This window comes from Pimephales promelas, chromosome 3, assembly GCF_988280905.1.
Source record: "Pimephales promelas chromosome 3, fPimPro1.hap1.1, whole genome shotgun sequence".
Classification (NCBI taxonomy): domain Eukaryota; kingdom Metazoa; phylum Chordata; class Actinopteri; order Cypriniformes; family Leuciscidae; genus Pimephales; species Pimephales promelas.
Window position 1 is genome coordinate 42,301,482 of NC_142771.1, and position 14,679 is coordinate 42,316,160.

The 14,679-nt window shown below is 37.4% G+C and overlaps 1 protein-coding gene across 2 annotated transcripts in view; it reads left to right on the forward strand.

Moving 5' to 3' along the window:
- The window catches only part of cyth3b (cytohesin 3b), a 48,686-nt gene extending 35,714 nt beyond the window's left edge, over nucleotides 1–12,972 (forward strand). For both annotated transcript variants that reach the window (XM_039675238.2, XM_039675237.2), the window contains exons 10-13: nucleotides 6,469–6,545; nucleotides 6,654–6,725; nucleotides 6,813–6,967; nucleotides 11,202–12,972. In XM_039675238.2, the coding sequence (XP_039531172.2) occupies nucleotides 6,469–6,545; nucleotides 6,654–6,725; nucleotides 6,813–6,967; nucleotides 11,202–11,274 (377 nt within the window). In that variant the 3' untranslated portion in view covers nucleotides 11,275–12,972. The remainder of the gene's footprint in view (nucleotides 1–6,468; nucleotides 6,546–6,653; nucleotides 6,726–6,812; nucleotides 6,968–11,201) is intronic.
- The last annotated feature ends 1,707 nt before the right edge of the window (nucleotides 12,973–14,679 follow it).

Here is a 14,679-nt window from a genome sequence, read left to right on the forward strand (position 1 = left end):
ATTACGAGAAAAGTGTGTTACACCCGGTTGTAACTTTAGCAAGCAGCATGTAAACCACTGAAACACTGTTTATGAGCCATTTCACTTGGTAATCTGATGTAAAGAGAATCTGGCGAGCTCTAATCTGATTGGATGATATTATGCTTGTTTCAGTCCGTCTGGGTACAGAGTTGTGTTTATACAGTACGGGGGGGAAGAATTACTGTATTTTGCCATTTTTGCCAGGTTACTTGCGTCAGATCTGTAAAAGATATGAAAAGAGTTTAGAGGTTTGATAAAGATCGTTTGAGAGTGTGATTTTGCAATAGCAGTGGCTATTTTCACCAAAGTCCCTTTCAAGGAAAGTCTGTTCACTCGGCAGCCATATTTCCAGCTACAAGACCAAGTCCTGTATATTTGATTGGGGGAATCCTGAAATCTCAAAAATTGCTTGCCGAATTCACAAATAAATCAGCAACAAAATCTGACATGAACACAGAATACAACAAAATCTAAAGTTAAACATGTAAAGATCAACTGCCCAACTAAACCAAACACTGATCACTACAATGGTGACTACAATTTGAGATTTGTATGTTCTTGGAATGTTAGAAATCAACATTACCATCATGTTGAATTTTTAATCGAAAATTACATTTAATGAACGTTTGAGGAACATTATACCTTTTGAAAACACATTTCTTTAACGTCAAGAAAACTGGACATTTTTCACGTTCCCAGAACCAACAATGAATATTTGGAGACCGTTCTCATAGCTGGGTTGACCTCTCGTTCAGATGGTTTCTTCCTGTCTTCTAAGTGTATAGTTATTGAATAAGCTGCGGTGTGAACCAGACTTTATGCCGATAGTCAAATGTCTGGCTTTGCATGGGAGCGAAATCCCGGAAATGCCGGATCTGATCCACAATTGAAGCCCTGCAGGGATGTCTACACAGAGCTGATGTGTTTCGTATGTATATGCCTTTTTTATTAGTTTGTCAAGCGTCAATTGATGCATGTTTGTGTCTGTCTAATGTCCCGTCTCTCATCTCCTAAGATTATCTGTGTCATTTCTGTGTATTAGTATGTGTTTATGTTGAGCGTTGCGTCTTATTTTCCTAAGACCCCTTGACCCAGCGTTCTCTACAGGAGATACGTGACATAACCAAGATAGATAACCTTTTCATCTCGTTTAACCTTCATTTGATCCTCTCCTGACTGTCGCTGAAGGCCTTCCTACCTCCGGTCTAGGCTTATTGTTAGGTCAGAGGTCAGTTTACCATACCGGAAGACAGTTTGACTTAAAAACAAGTGCATGCATTTACATTTATGCATTTGGCAGACACTTTTATCCAAAGCGACTTACATTGCATTTCAAGGTACACATTTACATTCTTATCATTTCTTGGGAATCGAACCCATGACCTTGGCTTTGCAAGTGCAATTTGTAGCAGTTATTTATGCTGCTAGCTACCATAAAGTAAGAAATAGTAAGAAATGAGTAAGTCACTAACCCAAAATAGCTGTAATATTAGTAAATCTGTTCACTCTTTCCCCACCTTTGACAGAAATGTATGTGTTTTCACTGTTATATGGTAGGTGGCGCTATAACATCCTCTGAAAGAGTAAATCTCCTAATCCAAACACATTGCTTGTTCCTGATTCTTCTTCGTCTTCATGTAAAATAACGATTATCAACATAAAAACCAGTTTAGTGCACATGGTTGTATTTGTCGGATTGGCTCTGGACACACAAATTCCTTGTTTTCTATGTAATGTCCCGGTAGACCTATGTACTTTCTAATAATAACAGGAAACACATTTATACCCACACAATCTTCATGTGTTTCTCTCAGCTTTACAAGGTGGGAAGCTTTTTACACTCAAATAATTGTGCTTTTCCTCATTAAAACTATTCCAGATTGTTGGATCTGTGGAAATGTACACTGAAAATCTGATTAAACAAATATGCACATATTTAAGAACAAGTATTTATTTAGTGTGTTTGTTTGTTCAATTTCATTTTATTTAAAAAGTTTACTGCTGAACTTCCAGATAATCATATTTTCCCAATGTTCAATACAGTAGTGTTCACTGGACGAAATCTGTAATAACTTTTAACCTTTTAAATTTTTAACATGACAAAGTTTAATGAGGCCAGTATAAGCATAACCATAATTTTAGAAAGTATTCATTTTAAAAACACTATTTTAAACATTAAAACAAGCTACATTTAGATTGAATTTATTTTATTATTCTGTATAACCCACACAAGTGTGCCAGGGTCATATTCCACGGAAAAAATAAAATGTTTGAAATGTTATGTAAAGTTTTTTCATTACAATTTCTGTTGACCAGAACAATTCATTCATATTCTATTAATTTAGCCGTCTTTTTTTAATCGAAATGAGGAACAATTTGTCGTAGAGCCTTCAATATTAAAAGTACACAGTACCAGGTTTAGTAAAAAAAATTGATTAGTTAACAAGCCAGAACAGAGGTGAAATGCAGCTTTTTTGTAGCCACAAATTTAAGTTACTTTTATTTAACACTAGGGCTGTCAAATGATAAATCGCGATTAATCGCATCCAAAATAAAAGTTTGTGTTTACATAATATATGTGGGTATACTGTGTATAAGCAGAAGGGCTGAGAGAGTGAGAATGTCGCTGTTTTGAATGTCATTCAGCGTACGTTTAAATGGGAATATATAAATAGTCTCTGATCAGACCCAGATGACGAAGAGACTTCGGCAGAATAAACACAATTGAGAATGGACCAGTACATCTCGTTATGGTTATTTAATACATTTATGTACTTATAGTGTTGTAATCGCGTCCTCTTTGAAATTATGGATGTGCAAAACACACACACAGACACACACAAACACTAACGTTGGCGCATTTTTTTGAAACTACATACACATACATACTGTGATAAAGTTTGATACGTACAAGCGAAATTACATTTATGCGAGGGACCTGTAGCGTCATGTTTACTTGTCATACGGGTGCTTCTGTGGCAAATGTGAGAAGATGGCTAACTTACAGAACAACAACATATATGCAGTTTTTAATACAATATCTTTAAAAATATATATATTTATAAACGTGTGGTTACACACTATACAAACAAGGTTTAAATTATATACACAGACATTCTACGACGACAACAACTTTAGACGCATTTGTTGTTGAATTGGCTGACATCGACTGAAAAGACTATTTGCTCAAAAATCATAAAGTACACTTACTGTTACTGGAGGTGACGACAGTAGACGACGATCCACACTTGAGGATAAACTTCGAAGCAAGAACTACTTTGAATTGACCCTCGTCCACAAAACAGTCAGTCAGAAAATGATTCGCTCAAACATAAATTTATTTACGAAGGAAAGGCGCCACTTAAACATCCAAAATACAATACATCCACTGTGTTTTCAGTGGCTCTGATGTCGGAAATAAGTGAAAACTACTATGTATGTAGTTATTACATCCCATCCCACAACAGAACACTTATTATTCCAAGAGACATTACCGGCTGTCGTTGAAGGATGATGTGTACAGGATCACCGAGGGCGGGGTCTATGGCACAACCACACTGTCAATCAAACCCCTTTCTCAATTCTACGTCTCAAAGAGCTGAATCTCAGAACAGCTCGCTATGATTTATTGAGATTGTAAAAAAAAACCACTGGGTGGATTTTTATCATTCTTGGGTGGTTTTGCTCACACACTGCCAACACACATTTATGTTCAAACACCATGTAAAAGTGAATTTTCCATAATAGGTGCCCTTTCAGTGTTTATATGAGTCCACTCTCAGAGTGTTAATTTAACACTGGGCTGGGGGTTTTGCTGTGTACCCACATACCTGGAAATCTCACTGTAATACTAATCAATCACTACATGTACTGTCCAAGTGACCCTGATATTTGGTCTGTAACCCTGTACTGATCATTCCCATCATGTGTGTGTCCTTTGACTGTGTCTCTCGCTGCCATCTTTTATGACTGAGCTGAACATCAGAGTCGTGAAAGTAGATCATGGGAATAGAATTGCAAGTAGGGAACTGCAGAAAGCATGGCTTTAATCTCTCCCGATGCCAGCGGATGCGCGCTGAGCATCTGTGGGACGGCGTTGGAGTCGGGAGAGGGGGTGGATAAGCCTACAGCGTTGTGCTCGATACACCACGTTATTACAGCCGAAAACAGCACACACTACAGCAGGGGAACCATTGCAAATGAGTCAGAGGCTTTAATGTATATGAGTGTGTGGGGGTGTGAGAGAGAGAGACTGTATTTTTTTATTGCACCATTTTCTACGGCATGATAGTGGGGTTTGTACGTTTGCCGTGAGATATTTCATTTAGTTTGATTGCAAAATGCAACCTCTTGTAAGGTATGTTTTTTTTTTTTTTTTTTGTGAGAGATTGTTTGTGAGGAATAACCCAAATAAGGGTAACACTGTGATCCAAGCTCTCTTTGACATCTGTCTCAAATAGAAATAACTGCATTGCTCCTGGACATTTCTGCGTTTTGCTTTCTATGGTCAGGACTCAGGAGTTGAAATCTTGTTGTGTGCGTTGCTTCTTGTGAAAAAATAAGTATACTTTAAAAAGAGTACTTATAATGGGAATAATAAAGAGTGAACTGAATGTATGTTTTTGGAAACATCTGCAAATGAATAAAAAAATATTGTAGGTTAAATTTATATTAGGTGCAAATAGTTTCATCCGAAAAAAAATTGAATTTAAAGGTGGATTTTTGCATTCAAATATCCCAAAATCACAAGGCTAGTGTTATATATTTAGTTATGATGATAACTCGCAATATTCCAAATGTTTCAAACAATGTTTAAATCGCGATAAAATTGAGATTTTAACCAAGGAAACAGGGCGTATGAGCAGGGGTGAGCTGGGAGTCGCCAGTCAATCGCGTCATATCCGCGTTACCTCGGTTTCCGCTCGTACTACGTGTAGTCCTGGACAAATGCGGTAGTTGTAGTTGTGCGTTAGCGTCTATCAAGCAACAAACGTCAGCTTGTTTCGCACATTTGTTATGGAATGGAGCACAATTATTCTTTTCATTTATTCTGGGAATGTGAACTGTTGGCTGTAAAGGGGGTCGCACACCGGACGAGAAGCGCCGCGCCACGTTTAGGACAACTCCACAGTATCGAACACCGGATGCGCACTTTCTCATCAGTGTATGGCCAGCAATATTGTTATGTTTAATGACATGAAATGAAGATAATGTCTGTTCTATGTTATGATTGTATTATACAATTAAATACAATCGTTGCTGAGTTTGCATTCTGAAAACTTTACCTCAGATCATCCGTTCACTGAATGAATTGAGAATCTCACCTGAAAAATCTAATAACATCAGCAATTGTCATTCAAGCAGCAAATTTCTGTAAATGACTGCAAAACTAAATGCATATTGCAGCATAGGGCGAAGTCAGGATCCATTAGCAACGATTTGAGACAAAAATAATTAAAATTTTATATAAAACTATGTAAATGGCGCTCTGTGGCGCAGCAGGATTTTGAACATGGTCCTGAGGCGTTGTTGCTGGTGGCGCTGCCGGTATGTGTAACGTTACACTTATAGATAATAATGTTTTCGAATTTTAAAGATGTGGCGCGACGCGGCGCTGCAGCTTCTCGTCCGGTGTGCGACCCCCTTAACGTTAATTTTGTGAAACTGTAGCTGTGGTTGAATACTTACACGACATGAAAAGATGTGTCAAATGTACATTAAATTGATTTTTTTATTTTTATAAAGTTACCAAGGAGGACCAGCCACGTCAAATCCTTGCAAGAGACCTGCCCCTTCAAACCCTCTCCACCATAGCTTCTTCCAGTGACTCGTACAGCAACTAATTTACTTTTAAACCTGACTTTTCTTGCGGTTATTTCAGTTTAATGAATAACAAGCATGTCATTAAACGCAACGTTTATAGAAATCGAACTTTACCTCATCCATGACAACTAATTTTCGATTCCCGTCTGACTGATTTATCCTCGGTGGTGTTGAAAACAACAGTTCCCATCATTCCGCGTTCCTCCACGTCGTCATCAAGCAAAGCCGTTGTTGTTGTTTTGAATGTAGCGCCCTCTAGCGGCATCTAAATCTTAGGTATTGCTTTTTTAAAACCACTTAAGTAGGATTTAAAGTCCACCCTGTGGTGAAATCCAGTTTATGTGTCTGTGTGGTGTTTCTAATATGTTTTAAGACAAGTAAATTCATAAGTCGACTGCCTTGCTGAGTGTTTTCTGCCTAAAACTGCAGTGAACCAATGACAGTCTCAAAAACATGGTTTGAAAATTCACTGTGATTATTGGAGAACTAATGGAGACTTTGAACAAGATCAGACGATATTGTTGCTGATATTCCTGAAATGAGGATCTGGGATCTGTTAGTCATTGGCTCTATGCTCAGAAATTGGAGTCAATGGCATTGATGGTTCTCCTTTTTTGTTTTCAGGTGGACGAGTAAAAACTTGGAAGAGGAGATGGTTTATTCTGACCGACAACTGCTTGTACTATTTTGAGTACACAACAGTAAGTAGATTGGTTTTCAGCATGATTTCAGGACTTGGGCCACAGCACGAGGGTTTGAGGCGTTATTCTTGTCCCAGATGCATTTTGATGGGTTTCTCCTGACTTTAGGACAAGGAACCACGAGGAATTATCCCTCTGGAGAACCTCAGCATCCGAGAGGTGGAGGAACCCAGAAAACCTGTGAGTGCCCGAGCAAACGTGAACGTTAGAGCCGTACGGGATCATGGAAACCTCATGCCTGATAGGATGTTGTGTCTCCTTGTGTAGAACTGCTTTGAGCTGTACAATCCCAACCATAAAGGACAGGTGATCAAGGCGTGTAAGACGGAGGCTGATGGGAGGGTGGTGGAGGGGAACCACGTCGTCTACAGGATATCAGCTCCCACACCAGAGGAGAAGGAGGAATGGATCAAATCCATCAAGTAGGATTTCCTATTTAATATATTGTTTAATAGTCTTGTTCATTTGCTGAAGAAACACTAACTTTAGCTGGGCATTAACTTCTCTTAAAAACGACCAAAACTGGCCAAAACGATCTCTGTTATACTGTAATTTCTTGGGCTGGGTAATAAATATCGATTTCTCGATATTAATCGATTCTCATTTTTACGAACCGATATCGATTCTTAAATCTCAAGAATCGATTAGTCATCCTGTTTCATTTGAATGTATGGGACATTGTATCGCGGCTGCGTGCATCCAAAAAATCGCAATAATCTTTGTCTTTTGTTACTATTGATATGAAACAAAGTCTCAATTTTCAAATTACGTCCATTTTCTTTAGAAATTCAAAAACATAAATAGCGCTTTGTCGCTGTGGCGTGAGATCGCTCTGGAGAAGCAGCAGCGCTGATCTCTCTTCCGACTTAATAATACCAGTCACAGCGCCAAATAAACATGAATGAGCATCTGAAAGTGAGTACAACTTATCGAAATCTGTATCATGTCACATTGATTCGCTCAACGAGCGTTTCAACCGTGGAAAGACGTCAGTTAAGCAGCTTGTAATCAATGTCATGTATCGTCATATTTACCTCAGAAAACCCACATAAACTCGTTAGTCAGCTAGAAAAAATAACTCTAGAGAGGAGCATTTTGCTAAATATATACACCATATTACATATGCATTATAATCTTAATGTTCTTCAATATTTAATGCATATTTGAATAAATCTGACAAGTTTTTATGACAGCCACCATTTAAATGTTTATATTTCATATAATCTTCTTATTATAAAAATAAATAAAAGTGTAATTTAAGTGTTTGTATAGCTACAAAACAGTTCATTATTACCTTCATATTAGGCTAATGAAGTCAATAGGCTACAACTAGACTCCCATAGTTTACAGCATTAGTTAAGGGATTTGATTCCCTTGAGAAAATTTGCTATTTATTGTAACTGATATCCAAAATAATCCATATTGAATCGAATCGAAATCGAATCGAATTGTGACATTTTTCTCAATACCCAGCCCTAGTAATTTCCTATAATCATTGTAACAATCTATATTGTTAAAAGGGCTATATAAATGACAACTTTATTTGACTTTAACTCTATAACAAAACCTAATGAGCTGCCACATTGTCAACAACAAGAACAAGCATAGCTAAATATTACGTTGATTCTTGCTTGTTTCACTACACTTTCAAAGTAAAATGTCCAGTGAGTGGTGCTAATGCAGCCGTGGTTCAGCCGTCTTCCTAATCAAACAGACTTGATTCAAGTCATCAGCTCATTAGTAGAGACTCCAAGACCTGAAATAGGTTTATCAGACAAAGGATCCGCGTTTAGAGACATTTGGAAGAATGTTTTAATCCAACAGATCTCATTCCCCATTGACTACCAATGGGGAATGAGATCTGTTGGATTAAAACATTCTTCCAAATATCTTCCATTGTGTTCAGCCGAACCAAGAAACACATAGAGATTTGGAACAACATGAGGGTGAGTAAATACTGACAGAATTTTCATTTTTGGGTGAACTAACCCTTTAAACACTCTTGAGCACAGTTAATTTAACTCTTGGGATTTTGCTGTGTAGTATCGCACAAGGAAAATAGATCTTTATTAATCCATAATCTGCCCATGTAATGTTAATCTGTATGAAATGTACGAGTTTTGCAAAGATGTCACGTTTTTCCAATGAGCACATGTTGGTAATTACTAATGGTGTAAAAATGCACCCCCTTTTTTGATGTATCGATGAAAACATCCTGCCGATTCAAATGCATCAATCTTCAGATTTGTGTGTGTTAGCCAATAATCATCTACACTTGACCTCTTTTTGGCCTTTGCTGCTTTTACTCTCATTGAAACATTTTCCAAACATGTCTGAGGCTTAATTCGTCTCCGGGCCGCTACAGTACAGTGATTAGCTCACGTCATATTACACTCAAAAGTCAAGTTATAGTAAACATAAAGAAAATCAAGTCTATTTTTAGGACCATTTCCTGTGGGTGGATTTTAACAGCACTAGTCTTGATGGTGTTTAGTCTCATCCTCGACCCTGTGTTTTCATGTGGAGATTAGTCAAGAGCTTAACCCCCAAACACACACACACACAAACTATCAACTCCAGGGACCAGCAGACCTGTTGCGGTCCTCGTGTCTCCACTAATCCAGTCTCCTCGTCTCTCAGAGACGTGCTGGAGGATGAGAGGCTTTATCACAAGCACTTTTTGCATAGTCCGCACAGTTATGTCCCACAATCCTTATCTGCTTATCTGTAATCATGCTTTATACGCTCGGGATATTGGACCATTCAGTCACGCTTTGGAAACAAAAACAAGTTCTTCTCAGAGGTTTTAACTCATTCGGTAGAAATACGTTGAAGCGGATGGTTTTGTCTGTGCGGAATTTAGAATTTAGAACTCTCTGTTCATTCTGATAGAATCAGTGTAGAAATTGCGATGGCAATGTTTAAAATGCATTACTAGGGGTGTAATGATACGCTCATGTCACGATTCGATACATATCACAATACTGACCTCACAGGCACTAATCCATGAATTATTATTCCCTAATATTTTGAGCTGTGTAACAATTTAAATTTGCCTTTGTCTCTGGAGCTCACTTGTGAGGCCTTGAAATGCTGTCTACAAAGGCAACTCACTATAGATGTAGTCACCTAACAATGAAAGAAGCACTTTCTGCAGTGAAAGAGTTTCATGCGCCGCGCTAACAAGATTTCTAGCGTGAAAACTGTGGCAACAGCGTTTGTGACTCTTTATATCAGTGTAAAACCAGCCTTTAATCTTAGCAGGTCTGGCCTACGCTATCTCACGACCAATTCGTACAAATTCAACGAATGATTAAAAAGTGTCTAATTTGTACGACCTCACTCGTACGATTTGTCTAAACCCACATGATGGGTAGGTTTAGGGGCGGGGTAAGGGGTAGGTCATTCGTACAAATTCATACAAATTGGCCAATTCGTAAAATATGTACGATTTAACAAAATCGTACTCATTTGTACGAGTGAAGTCGTATTAATTGTTATGAATCAGCCATTTTTTAATCATTCGTCTAATTCGTACGATTTGGTCGTGAGATCGGTTTGGTCTGGCCTTAGCAGTCCCCTTACACGGGACAATCCCGAAACGCCACTCAAATGAGAGGCGGAGTCAAACATGGGTGGGGCGTGTCCTCAGGAACCATGGAAACCAAACTAGGTCACTGAACATTTCATTTGATGCAGGTCTGGCCTACGCTATCTCACGACCAATTCGTACAAATTCAACGAATGATTAAAAAGTGTCTAATTTGTACGACCTCACTCGTACAATTTGTCTAAACCCACATGATGGGTAGGTTTAGGGGCGGGGTCAGGGGTAGGTCATTCGTACAAATTCATACAAATTGGCCAATTCGTAAAATATGTACGATTTAGCAAAATCGTACTCATTTGTACGAGTGAAGTCGTATTATTTGTTACGAATCAGCCACTTTTTAATCATTCGTCGAATTCGTACGATTTGGTCGTGAGATCGGTTTGGTCTGGCCTTAGCAGTCCCCTTACACGGGACAATCCCGAAACGCCACTCAAATGAGAGGCGGAGTCAAACATGGGTGGGGCGTGTCCTCAGAAACCATGGAAACCAAACTAGGTCACTGAACATTTCATTTGATGCAGGTCTGGCCTACGCTATCTCACGACCAATTCGTACAAATTCAACGAATGATTAAAAAGTGTCTAATTTGTACGAATTCGTACGATTTGTCTAAACATGATGGGTAGGTTTAGGGGCGGGGTCAGGGGTAGGTCATTCGTACAAATTCATACAAATTGGCCAATTCGTAAAATATGTACGATTTAGCAAAATCGTACTAATTTGTACGAGTGAAGTCGTATTAATTGTTACGAATTAGCCACTTTTTAATCATTCGTCAAATTCGTACGATTTGGTCGTGAGATCGGGTTGGTCTGGCCTTAGCAGTCACCTTACACGGGACATTCCCGAAACGCCACTCAAATGAGAGGCGGAGTCAAACATGGGTGGGGCGTGTCCTCAGAAACCATGGAAACCAAACTAGGTCACTGAACATTTCATTTGATGCCATTAAGACAGGGGTGTGTGTGCAAACATATATAGGCTGTATGTCCATATCAAAGATGCCGAAGTCTCTCACATCTCCTTTTAATTGGTTCCTTCAGAGCGAGCATCAGCCGGGACCCTTTCTACGACATGCTGGCCACCAGGAAGAGACGCATCGCCAACAAGAAGTGAAATCTACATCCAAACCTCTTCCTCAAAACCTGTTCACAGCAACACACACTGCCTACTGGGACAGATTTTGTGCAGATGTGTGATTGACGACGGGTTAGAGGAGCCCAGCGGCTGAAGAATCAATGTTTATAGTTTCTTTCTTGAGTTCCAGACAGCAACATGGTATCGGCCCGGATGTGGCCCGGATCTGGGCCGACACCATGTTGCTGTCTGTTTCTATTCATATGAAAACACAGCTGTCCTGACATGTTTGTATTTGCATGGATGTTGGTATGTATACCTGGGCTCTCACTGCAGAAAAGCCATTTATTTCGGAAGAGACGGCCGGTGTGATCGACAGTGACCCAGCCTTCATGGCCATTATGGTGCTAGAAGACTTCTTGTGTGCATGTGATCCAGTGCTAACGCTAGGTGGCGCTCTGGAGTCAGCTGGACTGATTTCATGTTGTTAGAGTGAGAAACAGCAAATATATAACACAAATATATATAGATTTAAGCTGAAATCGAAACTGAAAACTACTCTTACTATTTTCACCACACAGAAACATAGTGTCGGCCCACATACACTATTCCACACATACCGGATGTGGGCCGGATCTGGGCCGACACTATGTTGCTGTGTGGGTTTATACCATTGAAAGATACCCAGACATCAACATACTGTCGGCCCAGATCCGGCCCACATGTGGAATAGCGGATGTGGGCCGGATCTGGGCCGACAATATATTGCTGTGTGGGAAGTAGGGCTGTCAAACGATTAATCGCGATTAATCGCATCCAAAATAAAAGTTTGTGTTCACATAATATATGAGGGTGCACTAATATTTTATATATATAAATACACACACATGCATGTATATTTAAGACAAAAATATTATTTATATATAAAATATTTATATTTATATATGACATAAATTACATATAAATCTATATACAGTATATACATGAAAATATTTCTTAAATATATACAAGCATGTGTGTGTATTTATATATATGCAAAATAATTATACACAGTGCACCCACATATATTATGTAAACACAAACTTTTATTTTGGATGCGATTAATCGTTTGCCAGCTCTAGTGGGAAGAGTAGTGTACTCCTAATTCAGCATCAGTTTCTATTGTCCATCAGATGGTACCAGTCCATTAACCCTTTCCGTTCTGCTCTTAGATTTACTGTTGCATATGATGTTTTGATGTAATACGAATGATTTTGCTTGCTTTTGTGTTCTCTTTACAAATATAGTTAAATATCTCCTTTTATATTTATTTTCTTTGTGAAATGATTTTATTCTAATCATAATTGGTAAACTATAGATCTAAGTTATGTGTAAATACTGTAAACATTTGTCCTTTTTTTTGTGTGTGTGTGTGTGTGTAAGTACAATCTGTAGCATATATAAATCTACTGGCTCTTTATTGTTTGGGCTCTTCGCTCAGCAGCCTTAAACTTTATGTACTTCTGTCAGGGAAAAAAAATATCACCTTGTAATTCTGGAAAAAATAAGTTGTTTTTTTAAGAAGAAGAAGAAATCCAGTAGCAATTTATATGTGGTTGTAAAATAAAAGCCCTTTCCAAGGGTGGGATACTATCTCTAATGCCCTTTGGGGCTCCAGATTAATTTTTATATGTCTGTATAAGCTATTGGTCAAACTGTACATGAACTATGAATACATAAAACATTCATAAAGCTAAAGCGTTCACGAGTTGTTGTTTTTTTTCTCCACACATCACAGGGCAATTGGATTCAACTAACTTTGATCATGTACAGTGTAGATTTCTGACGCAGCCACAAAGTTATTGATTGAATGATTCAAATATTGATAAAATACCAGCAAAACCATCTGAATTTCATCGCCAGGCCTTTTTATCAAACTACTTTTCTTCACATATACAGAACAATAAAGATATCATTTTTTTCTGAAACATTGATCCACCAATCAAAGCATTTATTTAATTTAAATAATCCTGTAACACATATGCAAGTTTTTGGTGCAATATGGCCTGAAATCATATGTTTAGCCATGATTTACATTCAACAATGGTCCTCCTCACCTACTATAGTAAGTTCTTATAATATTAGTTTAACTCACAGAACAGATCCATACGAGCGTTATTTCTACTGTCTTTGCCTGATATTTACGTATTGAAATCAATTGACAGACAATATTGTTTGGGAAAAGGTTTGGCTTATACCTCATATATTCAATTATAAAGTCAAAGAAGTGTCATTCAGAATTATACACAAGATTTACCCGGTGAAACATTACTTTAATTAAGTTAAAGGTGTCAGATGCCCTGAAACTGGTTTATTCAGGCACTGCACATTCATAAAATTATTTGGCAAATTATTTGTGATTTTAATACATTTATTATTTGGGTTTTTGGAGAACTAGAGACAAGCACACTCAGGTTTATATAACACATTTAATCATTTTAATGTCAAAATATGTTCACAAATGTAAGTTTTCCTGTAAAATAAACCCTGTTTTATATAAGAAAGAAATTGAGCGTTATACCGACCCAGTCCAATTTTCAATGAAGCAAAAATTCATAAAATGTATCATTTATTACATATTTTATTTACATATTTTTTTACATAATTATTACATATTTATTTACATATTTTTTATGTATTTTTATGTAGATATACATTAGTCTCCAACTGTGTTACATTTATGATGTATTTTATTGTATTCTCTAATATTTGTAAAATACCCTTTTTAGGATTGATTGAATGATAACTCATAAAGCAAACTCTGTCACTATCTGAAAAATGCTTGCCAGCAATGCAGATTGATAGTCTAGAATACTGACAAATATATATATATATTATAAGTATATATCCTCATGACGTTGGTTTTGACTGTGGCGACTGCAAATTTAATAAATAAGGATTATGCAGGTACAGATTTTATCCAATGTTAACACATTTATGAAATTCAAGATACATTTGTTCATCTATATTTGCTCTGTGTTCAATAGATACCAAGACGATTTCTGCACTTATTTAGTTACAACAACCTTTATAAGAAAACAATTTGATATGATTAGATATTATATTGCATTACATAGTATATACACGCAAATTACACAAATATCAGACTCTTCTTCAAAGCAGATTGATGTACTAGAAGGCTAGTGATCCATAATGGCTACAATTCATATTCGTATAATTAAGCACCATAAATATTTACATGGACAGACACCCAGTTGTACGTTAAACCTTGATGATTATAATAAGCAGTGTGTGAATCACTTTACAATACGGGTCATTAGATGATGACATAACTAACATGAACTAACAATGAACAATACATTTGTTACAGTATTTATTAATCTTTGTTAATGTTAAAGCTGTTCATTGTTTGTTCATGTTAGTTCACAGTGCATTAACTAATGC